Raw genomic sequence first — 24,792 nt, forward strand, 5'->3', positions numbered from 1 at the left:
ACTATTACATTTTAGATTGTCCTGTGCGTCAGATGAAGAATTTTACTGCACTTTAGATATTGGAAATGGCATTTCTGATTGTCTAAAATATCCTCTCCCTTCTGCGATGTGGCAAATTATATTTTCCAATTTTCCAAAGGTAGGGGCATCAATATCTCCTATCCCTGCCCTTCCGGAAGCTTTTTTGCTACTCCCCATCAAAAGATGGAGTCTAATCACTCTTCCCTTGAACCCGGGTGGGCTAGTGACTCATCTGTAACCAATGGAATGTGGCAGGAGAGATGCTGTGTGACCTCTGAAGCCATACCATAAGAGATGATGCAACTTTTGACTTCTTTTAAATACTTCCTCTTGAACTCTTGACCTTCAGTGGAAGCAATCCAACAGGCCTCCATGTTGTAAGGAAGCTGAAGTGAAAGCTTATGGGGAGATCACGGAGAAGACTTGAGAGTAAGAGACAGAGAGAGATGCCTGGCCAGCTGTGGCCACTGCCTGCCTACAACTACATGACAGACTCCAAGCCTAGCCAAAGCATTCCCACGGAAACCACAGGAGCTAATAGCATGTACTTGATGTCTTGAAGCTGCTAAGTTTCGGGGGTGATTTGTTGTGCAGCAATAATAACCAGAATGTGGGAAAAATAGTTACTTAGGGAAGCGTGTCTAGCAGACCCAGAACCCAAACAGATAGAAATGTGCCAGGATTTTTCACACGTCGTCGTTAAATGAATCTGAAAGGGGCCAGCAAAATGCGGAACTGGTGTTTTTACCTGAGTGGTCTCCTGGCCTGCTCCTTCTGAGTAGCATGATCTTGGGTAGGTCATTTCATCTCTCTGGCCCTTCATTCTATCACCAAGTGGATGGATTGGACTCTACAGATACTGGAGGTTTCCTCTAGTTTGAGAGACACTGTGGTCCTCACCTCTGTGCTTCTGTCTATAAAGAATCATAGTATCTATGCTTGAGGTATTTTTGCAGGCAGTCGCGGCGACCTCTCTCAGTGTTGCTGTCAAGAGGATCTTATAATTTCTGCAGGAAACTCATGCGGCAGAGCACTAATGGGAATATATTTGTGACGTCACTCATCTCCTCTCCTAGTCCTCCAACTTTGCCCCTCATCTCTTCTCATTCATTCATCATTTCATTCATTCAACAAGTATTTGCTGAGCACCTGCTAATGTCAAACACTTTTCTAGGCCCTGGAAAAACAGCTGAGAATAATATAGGAAGAGTCCTGCTCTTAAGGAGCTTAAGTTTGAGTTCAGGAGACAGAGTAAACAGCTTGGTAAAGAAGGAACAAGGTAATTTTAGATGACAATACTTTTTACAAAGGTGACAGAAGTTATCTGAGGTGTTACTTTGGTTAGTGGTCAGGGAAGGATTCTCTGACGAGGTGACTTGGACTGAAACCTGAGCAATATGTAGGGTTGATAGAAGAGTGTTCCAGACAGAGGCCACAGCAAGAGCAAAGGCCCTGTGGCTGGAACAACACGCGTGTGCTTTGGGGAAGAGAAAGGTCACTGTGGCTGGAACAGAGTGAACAAGAGAGAGCAGTGTATGGGAGTACATTGGAGGGGTAGGCAGGGGCTAGATTCAGTAGGGCCTTGTAGACAGTGAGGTGTTTCACCTTTATCCCAAGTGCAAATTCGAGTTTTGAGGAGTGGAACGATGTGGTCTGATTTATTTATTTTTTTTTTAATTTTTTTTTTTTAACGTTTTTATTTATTTTTGAGACAGAGAGAGACAGAGCATGAACGGGGGAGGGTCAGAGAGAGAGGGAGACACAGAATCGGAAGCAGGCTCCAGGCTCCGAGCCATCAGCCCAGAGCCTGACGCGGGGCTCGAACTCACGGACAGCGAGATCGTGACCTGGCTGAAGTCGGACGCTTAACCGACTGCGCCACCCAGGCGCCCCTGATTTATTTTTTTAAGAGATCATCCGTGTCACTCATCCATTTGATGTTTGTTTATTTGTTTTGTAAGAGAGGGTTTCAGCACGCAGTGATCACACTGGCTGCGGCATGAGGTCAGGCCACCAGGCTGCAGAGGGAGGAGGCATGGACCCAGAAGACGAGGCCACAGCTTAAGCAAGAGCTGCGCAAGGCATGGGAAATAGGTGCTGAGGAAGCAGAGCTTGTGTTTAAGGACCTGCAGCACTGAGTAGGAATGGAGCATTCCAGATCACACAAAAGCCTGGTCAACCAAGCTGAGGAGATTGGACTTAGTCCTGAGGGCAAAGAGTTTCTGATGACACAATCAGATTTCTGCTTTAGCTGCTACGTGGATGGTGATTAAAGCGGGCGGGACTGGCAGCGGAAAAGACAAGCTAGCATTGTGGCTGGAGCTGGGGAAGAGACGCTGGTGACTAGAGCAGTACAGGGGCAGTGGGAATGGAAAAACTTACTTCGATTTGAGGGTGGCTGAGCAATAGGAACAATAGAGCTTGGAGATGAACTGTATGTTGGGGAGCTAAGTGTGGAGTCCAGAAGGGTGCAGGGGAGCTGGGTAGATGCAACACAGAGCTCTCTGGCCTTCACACCGAGGACCAGGGATGAGGAGGGGGTTCAGAGGCCCAAAGCGAAGCAATCTCTTTTGGTCTGTCTGTCTTAGGTCAATGCTGCCAGACTGCAGCCAGTGTTACTGGACACTGAATGGGGAGATGGGGCAAGAAAGTAGGGCCCCCCCCCCTTTTATTAAATTAAAAAAGTGCGAGCAGGGGAGGGGCAGAGAGAGAGGGAGACACGGAATCCAAAGCAGACTCCAAGCTGTCAGCACAGAGCTGAACACAGGGCTGGAACTCATAAGCCATGAGAGATCATGAGCTGAGCAAAAGTCAGACGCTTAACTGCTTCACTGACTGAGCCACCCAGGTACCCCAGTAGGGGCCCTTCCTTGAAGGGGATAACAATGAGCAAGATTTTTCCAACATTTGTGCTTGATGTGGAAGGATGTGCAGGTTAAATCTACCTAGCTCCTAGAATTTTCCAGCTACTAACTCCAGTCCCCTTCAAGAATCTTCGTTAGAGTCTTCATCTAACAGCAGCGGATAAAACTGAGATTCTGTCGTCTTCAAAACTTCAGGCCAGCAGTCACTGAGCACCTGTCTGTGCCAGGCTCCCGAGAGACAAAGAGGAGCCCGAAGCAGGATAGAAAAATCTCTCCTGAAATTCACTGTGCTTGGTGTATAATCTGCCAGCCCCCTCCTTCCCTCCCTCTCCTGCCCCCTACCAGCATCTTGTCGCTCTTCTTCTTAATAGTTTTTGAAAAGTTAACAGAGTGAAAAAAACAAGGTTTAGGCACACATTATAAAGAAAGCATATAAATATACATCCTGCAGCTTCAGCAACTTGGGTTTGTATCAATTTTCTCCAAGTCAGGGAAAGTGAAAAAAACCAAAAACAAAACAGAGAGGCATTTTTCAGGACAGCCTCAGCCCCATTTTGAGAATCGCGTCCCTGACTCAGGAGTTAAGAGCCAAGACTACTGATTTATTGTAATATTAATGAACCTGTAAGGGTGGAGCTTTTTTGGCATTTGTTGCTTAGGGTCACCATCTTTTTCAGTCTCTATCTTTTTCGACGCCTGGCCAGCAAAAGTAGAAACTACTTCAGGTAAGACTTTCTTCTTAGCCTCGGTATGGGTTATAACCTATTGGTTTGGGATAGGGTTATACAGCGAGACCTCATTTTACACTCCAGCTCTGTCGCCACCCAGTAGCTGTAGGATATCCTGGTAGTGGTCCTTTACCTCCTAGAGCCTCAGTTTCTTTGTCTGTAAAATGGGGATTTTCATTGTGCCCACCCTGTGAGGCCGTTGTTTAATGGCTAAGAGTATAGATTCTGGAGCCAGACTGTCTGGATTTCCACCTTAACTCTGTCACTTACTATGTGGCCTTAGGAAAGCTACCTGACCTCCCAAGCCTCAGTTTCCTAACCTGTGAAATGGGGATAACTGTGGCATGCTGCCTTTCTCATTGGGTTGTGATGAAGGTTGTAAAGCATTTATAATGCACTTGTATGGAGGTACTCGCCCAAGAAGTGGGCCCTCAGGGAAGCATACACACTCAGCAAGCACGATTTTAGTACTTGCTAAATAAATAAAAAGGAATTTTTAGAAGGTCAAGTAAGACAACGTAGATGAAGCCAACTGGCCAGTATGTAGTAAGCGGTTGAGATTTGCAGCCCCATGCCTGCACCCTGCCCCCACCTCCGGCCTGTCTCGGGACGGGGCATATGGTCAATGCCAGGTATGTAGTTACTGGTGACAGCTTAATCAGCCCTAAGAAATACGTGTCACTCTCTGGCCTTCAAGGTTTATATTCTTTCTTTGCAAGTGGAAGCTGGTTCTGATTTCAGAGCCTTCTGAGGGGAGATGTGATTTTCCTTATTTACTAACGTTTACATGGACTGGTGTCTGGGACACCCAAAATATGTTATGAATCAGGCAGAGGATAACAAGATCTGCAGTACTGTACAGATTACTCACTAATTTGACATTTGGGGATTTTTGCAAAATGTTAGGGAACATTTGACAAGATGCAAATTGCTATCTCCATAAAGTACGTTTGACTCTGAGGATGGGCGGCACTCTCCCCTGATGTGGTTACGTTTGTTGCTGGCGCCAGCTGTTGCATCCTGACGAGGTGGCTTGTTTTATTTTTCCCTTCTGAAGAAGAAAGTTGTGGGATTTTGCTCTGAAAACACCATGACGAAGATTCATGGAGCACCTACGATGCGTCAGGCGTCTTGACATCTTTTGTCACATTTAATCTTCATAGTAATCCTCTCCAGAAGATATCATTAGCATCTTAATTTTCAGTAAGGAAAACGGAGTTCAGAGAGGGTAAGCCACTTACTTAAGGTCACACAGCTCTGAAGTTCCAAAGTGAGAATTTGAACCGGGGGCTACCTGTCCCCAGGGTTTGGATTCCAATCCAGCAAGCTATCTCTCATACCACCAGAGCATCGTCAGATTCTGACCTGGTTCTCCTGCAATTAGGGGAGGCAAACTTCTCATTAAATCCTTAGTGCTAGACAACTGGGAAGCAGCTGTGGCCATGAATCTTTGTTCTATACCGTTTTATATGGAGACCTGAATTAGTTGATACTCTAGAGCTTTGAAGAGCTCTCTCTTATCACAACATTGTTTTCAAAGTCAAACAAGGAAGACTATGTTAAGGGCATGAGATTGGCCCACCCGGGCCCCCAGCCCCAAGGCACGGTTATCGCCCTCACATTATTTTTGGCATGGTACCATACTACTGACACTTACCATCCCCCTGTCAGGCAGATTTTCTCCCTGCTTCCTATTGGCTCTGGAAGGACAAAGGGGGCATGTGTGTGGGATCCGAGTATGAGCAATATAAAATGCCCAGGAAATAGGAATAGAACCCTTGGCGAAAATTTGACTCCTGGGGTATAATTCCTGGGAACACCCGGTTGTATGGAAGGGCTGTTATCAGAATAGCGATCCCGGAGAGGCACTACACATGATCAAAAGAGCAAACAAATGCCTCCTGATTCCAAAGGCCTCTCCAAAGCCACTTTCTTCAGTTACCATTAAAAAAAATTTTTTTAACATTTATTCATTTTCTGAGAGACAGAGAGAGAGCACAAGCAGGGGAGGGTCAGAGAGAGGCAGAGACACAGAGTCCGAAGCAGGCTCCAAGCTCTGAGCTGTCAGCACAGAGCCCCATGTGGGGCTTGAACTCATGAAACATGAGATCATGACCTGAGCCGAAGTCGGACGCTTCACCGACTAAGCCTCCCAGGCACCCCTTCAGTTACCATTTTAAATGAAAGACACAAATATATTTCATGAGAGGTAAGAAACTTCTAGGATTTGTCATATGTTTTCTTATAATGAACTGTTCTCCACTATCTTTGTAGGTATGTTGGACCTGCCCAAATCAACAGTAGGTTCCTCGAGACAGAGACTGTCCGTTCTATCTTGTTTTTCCCGAACTACTTTGTAGTGCTGTACATGTAGTACTTGCTTAATAAACACTTGCTGAAATGAAAATAAGCCTTGGAACAAAATCCATCCTGTGAACGTTAATACTTTTGTACTTAACACTTTAAGTATTGATAGTGACTAAGTTCTTTTTTTCCTGTACTTAGAATGTTTAGAACATGTTTTTAAAAATGATGCTGTGAAAAACAGCAATAGATATGGATATGTTTTAAATATCTGAAACAGAAGTGTCCCTACCTTTGTGACTATGAAAAATCCTTTTTTTTTAATCTTAAAAAACAAACAAACAAACAAACAAACAAAAAAACCCTTCACGGACCCCTCCACATGATCACGGTTGTACGTTTAATGTCTATTAATTGGGGGGGAAAACACACTGGCAAAATGCTTTTGTAGTAATTTTTAAAGTCCACTTCAACAACATCTATAACCTGTAAAGAAAAGAGTAGTAGAGTTTGTGTCCCGGTATTTAACCTGCCTCCCGGCAGTGCTTGGTGTTTGCGGAGATGAGGACAAGACCTTCCCCTCCCCGCTCCGGGAGCTGAGAGGCACAGTGAAGGGTGGGCACATTTCTAGCTTGGGAATCCGTGGGCGAAGGAAGGATTTGGAGGTATTTGGCTTCTTTGGGTTTGTCTTCCTCCACTTCCTTTTCTATACAGTTGAAAGCTACAGCGATGTTAGCGGTTGCGACTCAATTAGGAGTGCTAATTCCAAATGCAAACGGTGAATGGATGGTTTATTCTTCTGGGACTTAATTACTCCTGAAGTGGTCCAAGTAAAACCCGCCCCATGTAAAGTATCATTGTACACTGTCCAAGTGGTCTCCTGAATGTCACCCTCAGAGGCAAGGACACAGCAGACTAGTGAATCAAACACTGCCCTGCCCATCTGGAGGCCTCGGTACTAAGTCTGGGTCCATTTCTGATTGGCTGGTGAAGCCCATGCAGCTCTCTGGAGCACTCCAAACTCATCTGTAAAATGGAGACATGGAATTAGATGACCTCCGAAGTCCCTTCCATGTTTGGTCTAGTACAGATCCCCCCAGTAATGGCCCTGATGCACCCAAGCCATGTTGCCAAGTCCCGGGTGCCCCCCTGGCTTCTCCTCCATCCAAGCCCACTACCCGCACGGCAGGGCTCCTGAAAGGTTGTGCTCAAAATATTGCTCTGGGTCTCTCTAGAAGGGGCGGCTTTCATTTTTGATGTCCTATTATTAACCTTTTTCCAAGCTCTGTTTTCCAAGTTTAGGTCGGCTCATCAGAGTTGAACATGGACTGTTTGGATTCTTGCCCGAGCTGTTCTCCGAGCCTGATAGCACATTCATTACTCCCTACCCATGGTTTCTGCTAAATGACCTCGTTAGTGCTCTAATTACATGTTGCTCTTCGGCAAGCTGGGGGTGGGGGTGGATGAGTTAACGAAGGCTGAGGACTGAGATGGAGTACCTTGTAAACACACTGAATGCCGCCTACCTTCCCCTGGCCTGATTACCCATGGGGAGCTGGAAGGGAAGCTTCATGCCTTCTTCTCCTCTTCTTTTGTCATTACACATTAAAGATAATAATAATGCATACCAAATGTACCAGTGGTAGTTGAGAATACATGAATTTGGAAGCCGGATGGTAATGTGTTTACAACCTACTGTATGTGGGACCAGAGAATAAAAGACAAAAAGCAAAAACAAAAAAAGCCTGGGGTGAGGGGAAGAAAGGAGACCAAATGTGTTTTGAGCACCTATATTGGGGGTTTTTATTCATTCTACCACGGGCTTTACGGGCTGGTTATTATGTTTGATTTACTAATGAGGAAGCAGATTCAGAGAGGTTTAAGTATTTTCCAAGGGCACAAAGCAAGTACATGGCAGAGTTAGGAAGTGAGCCCAGCTGTGTCTGACTCCAAATCCCGATATCCCATGCTACTCCTCAGTTAATTCACTTGTTCACTCATTCATTCATGTATTCAACAGATCGACTGTGACTCTTCTACACCAAAGTCTAATCGCATAATTTAGGAGTTTCTGTATTACTGTTTTGAACTTAATTCTACCGTTTCCTCAGATGAATCTCAACTCAGTGGTGTCTTCTTCTCTCATAATTTTCTCTGTCCTCTCAGGATTCTTCCACCTTGGGGGTCGGATCACAGGTCTGAGATTCAGGACCCTGGCAGGTCTCTTTAAAGATTATCCTGAGCAAACTTGTGTTTTTCAGTTAAGGCAACTGAGGCCCAATGGCTTGTTGAAGTGGCAAACGTTTCACTACAGTACATTCCCGGGATTTCAAGAGTGTAGTCGAATTTACCCGGAGTGTTGCAAAGATGCGTGTGTTCCATAACAGATGTGAAGACTTACAAATGCTTTCCGAGGCCGTTCACCTCTGGCAGTGGGTTCGGATGACGAGTGCTGTACCCACCGTGCCCGGGGGCTGATTAGCAAGAGACTTGACTTAAATTTGTTCACTACAAAATCACTCGGGCCACATTTTAATGAAAAAGAACTCATCTTCCAAAGGGGATCTCTGAAATATGCAGGGTTTTCTTTGAGGCTTCCTTTTGGGTGGCGTTAAGATGAAAAAGTACCATCAAACACTTCTTCTTGTCCCTGTGGGATTCTCTCCGCCACAGTTTTTGAAAAGTGGCAAATACAATATGTTGAACGTTGAGAGATGTCTCCACTTAGGACAAAATAAATGATGTGATGGTAACAGGATGCAACTTTAACCAAGTGGTGAACTTGTTTCAAACCAGGGGTCTTATCCATCTGATTACTAATTAGTATTTCGACAGAGAACTTGGAATTTTGCAAACCAAGCATTTGAAAATGTGTGCATTGGTTGTTTGACAGACTGTCGGGAAGCTTGTGCGGGCTTAGTGTATTAGCTTGTTCTAAAGCAATCAAGTTGTTATTATAAGTACAAGAAAACTGGAAAAATAACTTTCACAGTCAGATCGACCATAGGAAAGAAACTAGAAAAACAACGTTGAGCTGTTCCCTGAATGTATGGTATGTTTGCTGAATTGGGGGTGCGAAGCAGCAGGAAACCATTATTGCATGTGATCATAATTTTAATGATTCCACTAGAACATAATAAACTTATAATATGTATGCCTTGAAATAAATTATAGATCCTGGAGTAAAAGGCAACTCCTTATTCTGCATTTATCAATTTGGGAGAACTGCTCCCTTCTTCTACAAATAAGTCATTAAGCTGCATGTTTCTCCACAGAATAACTTTTGGAAGAATTATTCAGGCCTTCTAAAGTAATTCACTTGCATTCCTCTTCTATTTTTAATAACCAAAAACACACACGGGAGATGCAAACACACCTCTAAAATTTTTGAATGACTGGACAAAGCAGTGTTAAAAATTCAACAGCACTAATTACTAGCTGAGCAGTATAAAAACCTCTGAATAAATGTCAGCCTAGGAGATAAGCTCTTATCTTAATCTAATGACTCCACAGACTTAATTTGTCAGGCCAGCCTAGTTGATGAAAAACAGGTTTCTATTCTCCAGTGTTAGCAGGAACATCTTTCCAAATCTTTGAAGTTGGATAGTAATACCATCAGTGTCATCCCGTAAAAGTCTTGTGATGAAGCCAATTTAATTCCTATTGTCCTATTACACTAATTAAGGTTGTCCCACCCCTGTCGGACAAATATCTAAAAGTAAAGCCGATGAATTTTTAGATTTTCTCCACTTTGAACTAATCACCCTCAACTCCCAATGTTTTCTGCTTTTTTTTTTTTTTTTTTTTTTTTTTTAATAGTGCTGGAACATCAGGGACCATCTATCTTCATATGGGGAAGCTGAGATCTCCAGAGAAATCCATTAATTCAAAGGAATCCATTCATTGAGAGGCAATGTAGCAGAGTAGTTAAGAGCCCGGGTTCTGAGGCAGAAAGACCTAGGGAAATTTCTGCTCTGTCACTTATAAGCTGTGCGACCTTGGGTAAATTTCTTAAACTTTCTTAAGCCTCAGTTTAATCATCTGTAAAATGGAGGATAATTATGGATGTCATGAGGGTTAAATAAAATAATAATGCATGCTAAGTACTTACACTTAGGGCAGTTCAGCTTTCATCCATTCACAGACTCATTCGTTCATTCATTCACTCAATCAATCAACAAATACGTATTGAGTCCTAACAAATCTCTAACACATACTTGGTGCTATAGGACATATGAAGACCCAAAAGGCAGGGCCCTTTGCCTTTGGAGACTTTGTGTGAACTTCCTGCTCAAGGAAGCTCAAGGCTGACATAATCAGCTGATCTCACTACACCTGGGAAGGAAATGCCACAGACTTATCATGACTTTCCACTTAAACTCCATGGTGAACATTGTTGCTGGCTTTCCACTAAAATGCGGATGTCAATATCCATCTTAGAGGTCTAGCGTGCAGATGACATGAGATTATGCATAGTGGACAGCCAAATGTTGGTGGCTTCTCAGCTTCTCTCTATCTTGTCCCTGTGACCCAGAATCACACGCGTGGTACAAACAAATCTAGGGAGCTCTCTTCCATCTTGTCTCATCTCTATCTCATTAGTCAATGTGATCTCCTTTCCAGCAGCCCTCACTTCCTCTGCTCACTCCCCTCCTCACTGCTGGCCCTGCACCGTATTGATTCTTCATTTTATTGAATGTCACTTGGAGACATTTGTTGATATTTATTGTTTCTTTGATTTCCTCACCTTAATTGTGATGAAACTACTTCTTCCAAACTTCCTGAATCATACATACGCTTAAAAAGTATGCATTAAGAATCTATTATGTACCAGGGGCCCCACTAGGTATTGGGGACACCAAAATAGGCAGGATGCAGCCACACCTGTTAGAAACTGCTGTGATGAGGTGAGTGCTGTGACAGGGGCACCCAGAGGGCAAGGAGCGCAGGGTGGGTGGGGGAGACGTTCACTTCAGACTGGGAACTCCCTTGGAGAAGGTTTTCCAGAGGAGGTGACTTGGGCTTAGCTCTGAAAACTGAACAGCAGTCCACTGAGTGAAGGACTAGGGAAAGGAAATTCCATGTCGAAGAATCCACATGCGCAGATGGAAGAAAGCAGTTCAGTAGAAGAGTGACAAACCTGAGGGAAAGGGTGGGAGATGAGGTGGAAATGAAGCATCGTTGAAGGTCTTATAAATGCTGAGGGCTTAGAATTTCACCACTTAGAATTTCACAATCTCATCACTTTCAGAGTGATGAGAGCCATTGATAGATCTGGGCCCAGGAATCAGGTTTGAGTCAGTGTTCTGGTTCTCCTCACCACTTCTGTGGGCTCTGATCACATTGTCTCCCTCGCACTTCTCAGGTTCGCTGGGCACCCCAGCAGCCTGCTCTCAGAGTCCTTTTCACCTGGTCTCCTGTCAGCACCTATGACAAACAGCTCTTTGGCTTCCTCTGCTCTGATGCTTATCACTCTATTCCACCTGGGCAACCTTTGTCTCTTGTTACCTGCAGAACCTTTGGAACCCTTGGAGGCCTTTGAAACCTCCAACTGTGACATTCTTCTTCCTAGTGGCCATCTCTTACCCCTCTACCTTGTCCCCTCCCTCGAGCCATCAGTGAGACATCCATTACTTAAAACATTCTACCCTCCCAGTCCTAAGTTTTATTCCCCTCTATCTAGTCAGGATCCTGTGGAATTTCTCTTACCACTCTTGCTAAGCCCCCTTCTACTCCCAACCTTCAACCTCTTCCATTCCTTCCACTGGAGAAAATGGAACAACCTTGACTAATAATTCCACTTATTGCTTACAGTGTCTGGTTTGAAGTTGAGCCCTCAGTACTGGCCTTTTTCTCATGTCTGCTAGACTTGCTTTCCCATTCCTTCCTGACACGCTGGGGCCTTACCTGTTTGTAGGAGACAGGTTTGGTGGGCATGCCTAACACGCCCTAGGAGCTGTCCTTTAAAAACACGTTTTTAATGTTTATTTATTAAATGTTATCTATTAAATATGTCTCTGAGAGACAGAGAGACAGAGTGTGAGTGGGGGAAGGGCAGAGAGAGAGGGAGACACAGAATCTGTAGCAGGCTCCAGGCTCCCAGCCGTCAGCACAGAGCTGGACGCAGGGCTTGAACCTAGGAGCTGTCCTTTAGATGGCTGTAGTTTTTGGCATGTGCATACCCCACCCCCACCCTCACCTTGACACAAATGTTTGAGAAAGGGTGAACACCTGGTATCGAATCCTACTGGGCAATCTGTTGAACATTGCCAATCAGATTTTCTTTTGACAGTTTGTTCCTGTATCATTTAAATAGACTGCCTTTAACTTGAGTTTCCTTCAATGGATTTCTATTACTTTTGAACCAAAAGCTTTTACGAGATGACTGCAGCACCTCAAGTTGTCAATCCTATCCTGCTCCCCCCACCTCCCTTTATTACATTTTAGTAAGAAAATAGAGGCTCTCTAGCCAGAAGTGCAACCTGTTTTCAACTGTATTTCTTACTAGTTTTACCTCATCTCAGAGAGACTCAGAGACTCAGAGAGACTGGTTTCTTTTTAAAAATATAATTGCAAATTATCTACATTTATTAAGACATATTTCTGCTACTTTATTTTATGTTTTCTATTTACCATGCTTTTTGTTTTTAAATATCTTTATGTTTTCCTCCTTTCTTGTTGTGTGCATTGGTTGAAATTTCTTTCTTTTTTCTTCTACTGGTTTAGAACTTATGCTTACTGTTTCTATTCTTTTAATGAATGTTCCTAGACTTTAGCACATATATTTAAATATGCATTTTTTTCCCAGCCAAGCTTATAGTTCATCAGTGTCTCTATTATTCTCCTCCCAGAAGCTTTAACTTTCATTTGAATAAGTTTCCATTGATCCTATATTAGAATTATCTGGTATTGGAATTATACTTTGTTTATAAGCACAGGAATTGTTGGTATTGTTATCTACAATCAATACCTATTTAGATTTACTAACACGTTTTACTGAATTTTTCCACACCTTTGCTTCTTCCTTCATGGTTAATTTTTTTCACTTACCGAATACATCTTTTAGTAGTTGCTTTTTTGTTTTGTTTTAAGAAAGAGCTTGTGGTCAATAATTTTTTGAATCTCACCTGTTGAATGGTAGTTTTTGTAGAATTCCAGATGCACAGTAGCTTCCTTGCCACTTTGAAAGTTATTCTATAAGTGTCTTATAGTCATTGCTGCTAATGACAAGTCTGCTGTCAACATGATTGTCATTCTTTTATAGGCTGTTTCTCTTTCTAAGACTTTCTTTAGTTTTGATATTATTCCCTTGCACTATGAGGTATCTGGGTGGGGATTTGGGGGGGGGGGCAGAGGGAGAGAGAATATATATATATGTATATTAATATTTTTATTCATTTTTGAGAGAGATAGCGTGAACTGGGGAGGTACGGGGCGGGGGGGGGGAGGGGGTTGGACAGAGGATCCAAAGCAGGCTCCACATTGACAGCAGAGAGCCCAATGTGGGGCTTGAATTCATGACATTTGAGATCATGACCTCAACTAATAAGCCAGCCAGGAATCCCTTCAAAAGACAGAGAGTCTTAAACAGGTTCCAAGATCAGTGTGGAACCTGATGTGGGACTCGATCTCACAACTGTGAGATTATGACCTGAGCTGAAATCAACAGACGCTTAACCGACTGAACCACCCAGGCACCCCTAGGTGCCGATTTTTAAAACTTTGCCCTTCTTGGCACTTGATGGACTCTGTCAGTCTCAGAACTCATGACTCTCTTCACTTCTGGAAGATTCCCAGTTACTGTCTCTCTGTGCTCTCCCCTCTCTCTGCTACCCCCACCCCCCGGCATTCTCTCTAGGCTATCTTGTAAAACTACTCTTCTGAGATACATGTTAGAACATTTTAATCATTTCTCTATGCTCTATGTCTCTTAAATTTTCCTTTCCCTCTCCAGATTTTTATCTTTTTGGATAGCTTTTTGGGTAATTACTTGAAGTGTTCTACTGGTTCACCTGTGACTCAACTTTTTAACCTATACATTTTTTATTTCATAAATATTTTAAAAAATTTTTTTAATGTTTATTTATTTTTAAGAGAGAGGGAGACAGAGAGCTGGCGAGAGGCAGAGAGAGAAGGAGACACAGAATCCGAAGCAGACTCCAGGCTCCAAGCTGTCAGCACAGGGCCTGGTGCAAGGCTGGAACCCACAAACTGTGAGATCATGACCTGAGCTGAAGTCAGCCACTTAACTGACTGAGCCACCCAGGTGCCCCCCGTAAATATTTTTACTTTTCAAGTTTTTTTAAGTTTTATTATTGGGGTGCCTGGGTGGCTCGGTCAGTTAAGCACCTGACTCTTGGTTTGGGCTCAGGTCGTGATCTTGTGGCTTCATGGGTTTGAGCCCTGCGCTGGGCTCTGCACTGGCAGTGTGGAGCTGGCTTGGGATTTTCTCTCTCTCTCTCCCTCTCCTTCTCCTTCTCTCTCTGCCCTCCTCCCACTCGTGCTGTCTCTGTCTCTCTCAAAATAAATGAATAAACTTAAAAAAATGTTATTATTTCCTGGTCTTTTTTCATGGATATCATTCCTTCTTTTATCTTTTTGAAGATTTGAAATTCTGCTCATTTTCATGTCATTTTTGTGTTGCTTGAATATCGCTATTTCGTTGGGTTTAACTTCTCCAATTCTCTGGTTTTTTGGCTCTCCTTGATGTGCATTTTAAACAATACACTTTTTAATTCTCTTTGTTAACTAATTTTTTAAATTTTCCTATGACCTGATGCCCTCCTTATGGGGAAGGTTTCATGGCTGCCTCTGCCCCAGACTTACAGTTTATTTCTGACCGAAGTTCACATTTTGTGGCTTGGTGGGGCCTATCACCCTGCAGAGATGGTGCAATTCTAGGTCTTTTCCCTGAATGCAGTGCAGGGTGGGGTCCTAGTTCTAAGACAGAGCTTACTTCTGTTTATGGGCAGGAGACTTTTTTATTGCAGTCGTCTTGGGCTGCTAAATGGAGATATTTTGTCTGCTGTTGATGACTATAAAGCACTGTCCTGACTTCTAGCTTCATATGGGTGACTTGTGCCCATGCTGGGCCTTGGATATCCACCTTCAGCTTTCACGTAACACCCTGGTTTCCCATCTGTTTCTCTTGTTTTCAGTACCTCTTTTTAGGGAGGCCTCTCCATCTCTGGTTTTTTATTTTGTCTCATTTGTTCGTTTGTGGAATAGATTTCTTGTGTTTTTTTTTTTTTTTTTTAAACGTTTATTTATTTTTGAGACAGAGAGAGAGCATGAACGGGGGAGGGGCAGAGAGAGAGGGAGACACAGAACCAGAAGCAGGCTCCAGGCTCTGAGCCATCAGCCCAGAGCCCGACACGGGGCTCGAACTCACGGACCGTGAGATCGTGACCTGAGCTGAAGTCGGACGCTTAACCGACTGAGCCACCCAGGCGCCCCTAGATTTCTTGTTTTTGAGAATGACTGATTTGTTAAAAATTCTTTTATTTTTAACTCAAAAATGTATGAAAGAGCTTAATATGGTTTTTTGTTTTTGTTTTTACAATGCACGCTTTGTTTCTTAAAATTTACATTCCCCGTACTTATAAATTACCTTTTACTTCCTTACTTACAATGCCTTCACATTTTTATGTTTATATTTTATTCTATAATATAGCTGTTTTATTATTAATTTTTATTTTATAAAAGCAATACATGTATATTATTTTAAAAGTCATGTAGTACTAAAAAGCTTCTAATGAACCAGAATAGTTTTACTTCTCATTCTGAATACTATGCCCATGGGACAACCACTCTCAATTCTTCTAGCTTTTCCCCCTGATATTTAACTTCATATTTCTAATAATAGCCAACAGTGCTTACCATGTAACAGTCACTGTTCCAAGTGCTGTTAACTCATTTAATCTAAATAATATGCTTATTTCTTGACTGATAAATTTTAGAAATATTTTACCGTATTTTTGCCATAGTAGAGAAAAACTTAGCTCTTTTTTTTTTCTCCCACATATTTGTTTAAATAAAATCATTTTAATTTCTTCATTATCTACATGCAAATATTGTTCAATGATGGGCCAACTAGTGCATTACAACTGTGTTTCCTTCCTTTTCCTGCCCTTTATTTCTCTTGGAAATGAAAATAGCTTCATTTTTTTCCTATGTCTCTTTCTATAGTCTTATGATTAATTTTCCAAATGTTTCAATACTTCTACCATAAATAACACATTCTATGTATGGACTCAAGTAAAGCAGCTTTAATTTTTCTAGACAACTTCTCCCAGAAACTTTCCTCTCCTGCTCCAATGTGGACTTTTTTCTTTCTGACACAGGTGTCATTATATGATGTTTTTTGTCTCTCTTTTGGTCGGTTTTCTTTCTTTCTTTCTTTCTTCCTTTTTTTTTTTTTTTTTTTTTTTTTGTTGAATATTTTATTCTTTTTTTTAAGGTTTATTTTTTTATTTTGAGAGCAAGAGAGAGAGAGAGCAAGTGCAGAGGAGGGGCAGACAGAGAGGGAGACAGAGAATCCCAAGCAGGCTCTACGCTGCAGTGCAGAGCCCAATATGGGGCTCAAACTCACCAACCATGAGATCATGACCTGAGCCAAGATCAAGAGTCAGATACTTAACTGACTGAGTCACCCAGGCACCCCTCTCTTTTTTCTTTGTTTTCTTTCTTTTTTATTTTTTTTAAGGTTTATTTATCATTGAGAGGCAGAGCATGAGAGGGGCAAAGAGAGGGAGACACAGAATCTGAAGCAGGCTCCAGGATCCAGCTGTCAGCACAGAGCCTGACATGGGGCTTGAACTCACCAACCAAGAGATCATTACCTGAGCCAAAGTCAGATGCTTAACTGATTGAGCCACCCAGGTGCCCCTTTGTTTTCTTGATTTTATATGTTTTTCTTTCTTTCTTTCATCCTTTCTTTCTTTCTTTTCTTTTCTTTTCTTTTTTTTTTCTTTTTCCTTTTTTGGATTAATTCTTTTTTTGTTGAAGTATGCTTTCTGATAACCTTCTAAAGCTTTCTGATAACTTTCTAAAGAATTATAATGTTTTAATTTTTGCACGTCTAAAATGTCTTTATTCTTCCTCCACATGAATGACAGACTGGGAATAGAATTCTAGATTGAAAGTCATTGCCACTTAAAGTTTTAAGACATTGCTCCATTCTTCAAAAATGTAGTATTGCTGTTGATGAGTCTGATGTCAGTTGGGTCACTTTCTTTATAAGGAGCCTAGTTTTCTTCATCTAGAAGCTTTTGTGATCTGCTCATTAATCCTACATTCTACTCTATCCCAGGTAATCTGAGCATTCAGAGTAACGTATTTGGTGTGAATATTTTTGTGTGGGAAGGGTGGTTGGTAATATTGGTATTGTTGATGTTGTTATTATATTAATTTCTCGGGCTGAGTTGAAATTGTATGTCAGTTGTTTAATCCTCTGCTACTATCATGGTGTTCAATTCTTTTAAATTTTTTGGATTTGTTTTATCACCTAGCATATGTGCTATCTTGGTGAATATATAATTGCATTTGAAAATAGATTGTTGTATGATGCATTGTATAAATAACAATTAGGTCACGTTGATAGTATTACTCAGACCATCTATGTACATAGTGATTTTTTTTTTGTTCTATTAATTGCTGAGAGAATTATGCTTAGTTTCCCACGATTGTAGTTGCATATTTCTCCCTCTGATTCTGTCATTTTTTGCTTCATGTATTTTTAAGCTCTGTTATTATGCACATACAAATTTATGATTATTATCTCTTTCTTATGGATTTACTTTTTATTCATTATAAAATGTCCATGTTTACCTTTGATATACTCTTTGCCTTGAAGCCTATTTTATCTGTTATTAATATAATCACTCCAGTCTTTCTATACCTACCATTTGTATTATATATCCTTTTTTCACCCATTTATTTTAAATCTATGTGTGCCATCATATTGAAGTTGTCTCTTATATAGTAAATATCATAGGATCTTGCATTTAAAAAAATCAATTCTGATCATTTCTGCATTTTCATTGAGTATTTTAATCCATTAACATTTAATGTAATTAGTGATAGAACTGGATTTAATTTGTCCCCTCTGAATTTTATTCCTCTCATTCCCTTTCATTCCTTTTTCTAAATTGTTTGAATATTTAATGTATCTATTGGCTTTTCACTGATGTCACTTTGCATTATATTAATCTATGCCCCTAAACTATTTGCTTCTATTATCAGTCAGGGTCCAATCAAGAAATAGAAACCATACCAGTTCTTGAATAGAGAGTTTAGTGTAAAAAAGTGTAACCTAGGTAACTGAAAGAGTACAAAGGAGACTATAAAATATCATGAAAGGAGGAAGCATTTATCACCCTTAGGGCTGAGAGAAGAAAGAGAATATACTGTAATTATTAAAATGTAGAAGCTTAAAGGTGGAATCCCATGGAGGTGAAAGTCAGACCTCCAAAGAGAAGGTGATATTTGGCTGATGTTGATGTCTCTGCATTAGAAAAAGGCTAGGATCCAGACTCTGAGGAGGAACGCATATTACTATTAATCTAGCAGACATTTTTGAGCACTTACTATGTCTGCTATGACAGACTCTGATCATAAAAGGCTAATAAGAAACAAGAAGCATAAAGGAGAAGGGAAGATGGGCAGAACAAGCAGGTCCAAGAGAAGGAATCTTTCAAATGAAAGGGATGTGAAGATATCCTGCACCATAGGAAGGAGAACTGGTTACAGTTGTTATCTCTTAGCTCCAAGCCCACCCTTTTATCCTCCACTTTGTGATGCTGGGCTGGGACTCTGTAAACATCATTTTTGCTTTGCCAGTTGACTTCCTGTGAAGCATGTTAATAGGGAGTGCAAGAGGAAGGCAAAGGCTGGAAGAGGAAGAAAGGACTTGCTCCTTCCTGTCTACTACCTGTTGCTTCCTGTGGGCTTCCTGTCTGTTTGTGGTTCCCATGAGTGTCACCCCAGCCATATTTCTTCACTTAATCACTGGAAGTTCCTTCTGGTAGCGGCAGCTAAATCTATTTGAAGTGTTTCCAATTCATAGAACCAGCCTCCCTGCACCTCCCCCTGCTCCTCCCAAGACACCACTCTATGCCCGCTAGAGGATAAAAGGGTGGGCTTTTTGCTGAGAGACAACTTTAACTGGTTCTCCTTCCTATGCTTCAGGATATCTTCACATCCCCTTTATTTGAAAGATTCCTTCCCTTGGACCTGCTTGTTCTGCCTATCTTCCCTTCTCCTTGATGCTTCTTGTCTCTTATTAGCCTTTTATGATCAGCAAATACCAGAGCCTGTCATAGCAGAGATAGTAAGTGCTCAAAAATGTCTGCTGGATTAATGGTAATACAAGAGAGTAAATGATAAATGCCAAGGGAATAGTGCTGACTGTAATTGCCATGGAGGCTCAGAGGAGGAGGGAGAGACTACCATGGACTTGAGTGGCCCCCAAAGCTTTATAGATGAGTTGGATCTTGAGCTAAACAATGATAAGCTGGAAGGGTTTAAATACATGAAGAGAAGGATGAGGCATTCAAGATGGAGGGCACAGCATGAACAAAGACTTGGGAGTTAGCAATAAGCTAGACACTAGGCATGGGTAGAGCTGAGCTATTCCTTCAATAGTGTGAGGCTAGCTTATGAGAGAGGCCTTGTAACATCTGCCTAAACTGTGGGATCATAAAGGAGCAATTGGAACATTGTCATGTAAGAACTGAAAAGGAGGCATGGGTGGAATTTTCAGCAGGAGAGGATCATAATGTGTAGCAGAATGGTGCTGCTGTTAATAGGAATCAAGAAATCAGGAGAAGAAAGAAGTTTTAAAATTTTTTAATGGTTCTGGGATTTTGATCATGCTGCATTCAATTTGAGAGTCCACATTTAGAATCAGGGACATGCAGAACATGCCAGAGAATGAGTCGGGAGGGAAGTCCGAGAGGTTGGTGGAACATGCAAATGGTATAGGAAATGGAGAGGAAAGAAACTTCAGGCCTTCGTGTGGTCATCCTTGCCTCCACAGCAAGGGTGACAACTTCAGGAGGTAAGCAGTGCATGTTGGTTTCGTTTAGAGTCAGTATTTGAAATTATGGATGGAGGAGCTGCCTGTCACTCGACATCCCTGCTGTGGTCAAGGAAGTGTCCTCCCCTGTTGAGGCCATCAAACTGTGTCTTCTCTTCTAATGGACTGCTTTTGCCACCCTCTGATAAAGAAACTTTGTTTATGCCTTAAATTGTGGCGAAGCCTCTATCTGTTTACCTGGTTTTAAAATGATGACAGTTATGCCTTTTTTTCTGTTTTGTGCTTGAATTATGTTCTTTCTTCTACAAGGAAAATAATTTTACCAGCAAAAAAAAAAAAAAAAAAATATATATATATATATATATATATATATATATATATATATATTTCTGACAAGTTCTAAAGGGGTAATTAGAATATATTGTTGAGAAAAGTAAACCCATTTGGTAACTAGACAGAGGAACATGTTGAAAACACTCTAGTTTCCTGCCCCACCAGAGCCTTTGCTGCACATGTATGTGAGAGGGACTCTCTTTCCTGCTTTGTTTCTGAACTTCGCTGAAGCACTTCTGCTGTTTTTAGGAGTAGCTAAGCCTTCTTGACTGAAGCTTAGGAAAGCCAGCCTTTCTTCCCACAATGTGTAACTTCAGAGAACCCTTTGGGCTGCCAGGCACGTTGAAGATCCTGTGGGTACAACTCTGCGGAGACCAAGGGCAAGATAATCAGTCCAAGGAGACAGTTAATTTTAGTACAAAAGAGGTTAGATGTGATTTATTTCCAACACCAATGAACCAAAAGAGCTAACAATCATCAGAACAAAACACAGAACCATCAAATACTCCATGTAAAAATGGCTTGTGTCAGCTGGATAGGCGTCGTCATTAGCAAGGGAGACAGACTTCAGGTGGCTCCGGAGTCGATGTGGAGGACATTTTCAGGTTGTCTTTATAGGAAAAGGGGTTTGAATCATCAAAGAGTTAGAGAAATGGATTTGGAGACAGGAAAGAGAATAGGAGAAGAAAAGGAGGCTAGAGAGGACAGGAGGGTTTTTATAGAAATATCATAGCTCATTCGTCATTTCGTTCATCATCATTATCTTCAGAAAGCATAATACTAGGACAGGATCCATGCAACTTATGCTGCCTCTTAATCATCCGTTTTCAGCTGCTGCAGTAGAATCCTCTCCATGGCTCAACTTGCTGTGGAGCAGAATTCAGTGTGCCCATCGCCAAGACCAGAAGTGCTCCCTCACCGTGTCTCACCTCCAGGATGGACCTTCGGCAGGTGTATTGTTCTCCACTTAAGCAACGTGCTCCCTTGCACTTGAGCTGGACACAAGGACTTGTCAAAGGCCATTGCTCCTTGTCCCATTGTTGATTTATTCAACCCTGAAAGAAAAAAAAACTTAAACAGCCTCTTTTCCTGTGTCTGAGACTCCCGTTGCATCTGAATCCAAGGGCTTAGCAGAAGACCTATACAACCCGTGTTGACAGCAGGAAGAAGTCTCAGATGGGTATTCACCCAGTCCTAAATCCTTATTTTAGTGAGAGAAAAGCCTTAGACCCTTCCTGTTTTTCCTTCTAGATCATTATTTATCAGAATACTTTGGGTCCTGAATCCCGTCCCCGCTATTTAATTACCCTTTCTTGTCTGCAGTCACTGTATCATACATATACCTCTGTTATTGCCTTCACATGTAACACATTATACATCCTTTGTTTTTCCATGGACTAGGATAATGGCTTAATTATCTGGGAATCTCCTGTATCTAGATCAGCACTTGGTATTTATATTTTGAGTAAGCGAATGAAAGAACAAAAGCCATTTATTTTGAGTGAATAGTAATTAAATGGACAATGCTGCCGTCTACATCTATTCCTGGCAAATAAGACGGGAAACATCCTGAGACTCTTATAGTTATGAAAGGAAAACGAAGAGTCTTTCATTGTAAAGAGGAGAAGACTCTGGGGATATTGATATTAGGGTACTGGAGCAGGATCCAGGGCTGGAGTGGATTTAGATCTGAGCCCTTGGGTGTCTGTCTAGTGCGTGTTTCAAAGCCAGGATTTATAGCTCACTTTCTTTCTACCTTCAGCCATCCCTTCCCTTTTCTTAACTTTTTCTTATTGCTCTTACTGATAGAGACCACAAGTTACTACAACTGTTCTCCGTTCAAACAGGCAGTCCTGTTGTCAGACCAAGTATCCAATTGTAGGCTTCAGAAAACGTCTTCACCTCTCTAGCTTTTCTGTAAGTGTGTGAACTCAGATTGGGTGGGCTACGTACTAAAAGGGGAAAATGAGTTTTAAAATGTATCAGGGTGTGTTTGCCAAATAGGAGAGCCAATAGCTACTTTTGACAGTGGTTAGGGAGAGACTGGGTTTTCCTAATCACCCCAAAGTCATCCCTTGTATCACGGTAACGTCTTTCTTGAGCACCCTAGAATCCTCTGGTTACCAATGAATGGGCATTTCAATCCTTACTAGAAGTGCTCATCCTTTATTGTGTTCCATTAAAGCCTCAGGCATACACCCTGCCTCTTTCTCTGACCTCTTTTTTTTTTTTTTTTTTTTTTTTTTGGCTACCAAGCTGGGGAGCAAAGCTGGCATCACGTGGGGAGTTTCCAAGTGCGAATGTCCACATCCTTCATTCACATCCTTCAAGGGTTTCTTTTAACATTTTCTGATTGTGTTTCTGAGTACATGATGTCAACAACTCTCAGAACTGTTAAGTTTTCTATTTATCCTCAGGCCAGGAAAAGGCACAGATCACTGCAGTGTAAAATTACCAGTGGTTTTGACAGTGACCTGGAAGAACTATGGAATGAAGAAATTTAGCCTTGAGAGCTGAGGTCCAGCCCCAGGCCCATCTTAACCAAGAAGTTCTGCTCAATTATACAGGTCAGGAGAAGTTCTGCTAGTCCTGAGAATATTGAACTCATCAAACTTAAGTTGTGTGTTGTTGACACGTCTTGATGAATGGCCAGTTTTGGACACCAAGAACCGTATTTACTCATTTATTTTCTCTCCCATTCCATTCCTATACAACCTTAATTTTGAAAAGTAATTCCATGAGGTTTGAAATTTTCATTTTATTTGTTTTGGAGGAGCTTTCCAAATCAGCACGAATTTTTCTGAAGGCTTAAAAAGATGAGTTGGAATGATGAAAGACTGCCATATTTGCTGAAAATAGAAAGAAGGGCACTTCTTGCTTTGCAACTGCTCTTGCAAAGCCTTTAGAGAGCAAACGTCATAATGACTAAGAATTCAGGCCTTAGAGCTGGACCACCTGGCTTGAACCCTAGCTCTGCCACGTCCTGGCTATGAATCAGTGAGCAAATCACCCTCTGTTTGCCTCAGTTTCATCATCAGGATGGCAGTAAAAATGCCTACTGCTATGACTGATGTGGGTTAAAAGGTATGAGGCACTTAGCACAGTGCTTGGCACATGAAAAGTTCTCAATGAATGCTGGCCAGTGTTTTAATTAGGTGCTAGCTTAGAATTGTTGCAGATGTCCTGTGAATGTAGAATCACAAAGTTAACTCTGAGAAGTATAGAAATATATACTGAAAAAAGAGGATTGTGCAAATAAACATGCTAGAGCTCAAGATAGATGTGTTTAAATTAGGAAAAAAAATTCTTTTTTACAAAATATTTATTTATTTTATTTTTGAGAGAGAGAGATGTGAGCAGGGGAGGGGCAGAGAGAGGGGGAGAGAGAATCCCAAGCAAGCTCTGCAGTGTCAGTGCAGAACCCGATGCAGAGCTTGAACCTAGGAACCATGAGATCATGACTCGAGCCAACATCAAGAGTTGGATGCTTTAACAGACTGAGCCACCCAGGCACCTGAAAAAAAATTCTTATGCATTTCCTTAGTCTATGAAACCACTCCTTTGTCAGATCCCTTTACAAACAGACTTTTACATCAATTCTTAGTATTTACAAACCTTGGTGAGCAGTTACTTCTTTTTTTTTAATTTTTTAAAATGTCTATGTATTTTTGAGAGAGACAGAGAGACAGAGAGAAAGTATGTGTGTGTGAGTGGGAGAGGGGCAGAGAAAGAGGGAGACACAGAATTCGAAGCAGGTTCCAGGTTCTGAGCTGTCAGCACAGAGCCTGACATGGGGCTTGAACTCATGAACTGTGAGATCATGACCTGAGCTGAAGTCAGACACTTAACTGACTGAGCCACTCAAGTACCCCTAGTAGTTACTACTTACATGTAGCCTATTAGTCTATTACCTTGCTTCCAAGAGCCATTTTCACCTCTTGAGATATAACCTAGGCACTAGCCACTTGTTTCCTAACTGCAGGAGATATGCATCAAGGTCTCCAGAGCTCACTAGCCTTCCTTAGGAGGATAGGAGTCCCAGAATCCCAAAGGGTCTTCTAAAATCCTTCTCACAAAATTCTTCCTTAAGTTCCACTTTCAGGGCCCTTTTACATCTTCAATGGGAATGACAGATTTCAAGGATTATGCAATTGGTTCTTCTGTATTTCTCCTTTTGGAAATTCTGCATATGGTCTAGCACTTTCTTTGGAATGCGGCATCAGTTGTATCTTGGTGCATCAGTCAAAACTTCTAATTTAACTTTCTGTTATTTATAAACCCATCTTTTGTACCTCATCATGGTACACTGGATACAGAATATTTATAACTCCCCAAGCCTCAACGTTGAACAAGAGAGTTAGGGGTAAGTGAGGGAGGAAACTAACATGTATTAAATTCAAGTAATTTCCTCAAGAGTCACATAACTAAAAAATGGCAGAGCCAGAATTCCCCTCCAGATCTGTATGATCTAAAATCCAGGTTCATTTACTATATGATGAGCTAT

At 41.7% G+C, this 24,792-nt stretch overlaps 1 protein-coding gene across 4 annotated transcripts in view; it reads left to right on the plus strand.

Moving 5' to 3' along the window:
• The window catches only part of LMO4 (LIM domain only 4), a 52,571-nt gene extending 30,080 nt beyond the window's left edge, over positions 1 to 22,491 (plus strand). For all 4 annotated transcript variants that reach the window (XM_045478168.1, XM_045478162.1, XM_045478165.1 and 1 more), the window contains exon 5: positions 21,120 to 22,491. In XM_045478168.1, coding sequence (XP_045334124.1) covers positions 21,120 to 21,131 — 12 coding nt within the window. In that variant the 3' untranslated portion in view covers positions 21,132 to 22,491. The remainder of the gene's footprint in view (positions 1 to 21,119) is intronic.
• The last annotated feature ends 2,301 nt before the right edge of the window (positions 22,492 to 24,792 follow it).

The sequence above is a fragment of the Leopardus geoffroyi genome, chromosome C1 (genome assembly GCF_018350155.1).
Source record: "Leopardus geoffroyi isolate Oge1 chromosome C1, O.geoffroyi_Oge1_pat1.0, whole genome shotgun sequence".
Classification (NCBI taxonomy): domain Eukaryota; kingdom Metazoa; phylum Chordata; class Mammalia; order Carnivora; family Felidae; genus Leopardus; species Leopardus geoffroyi.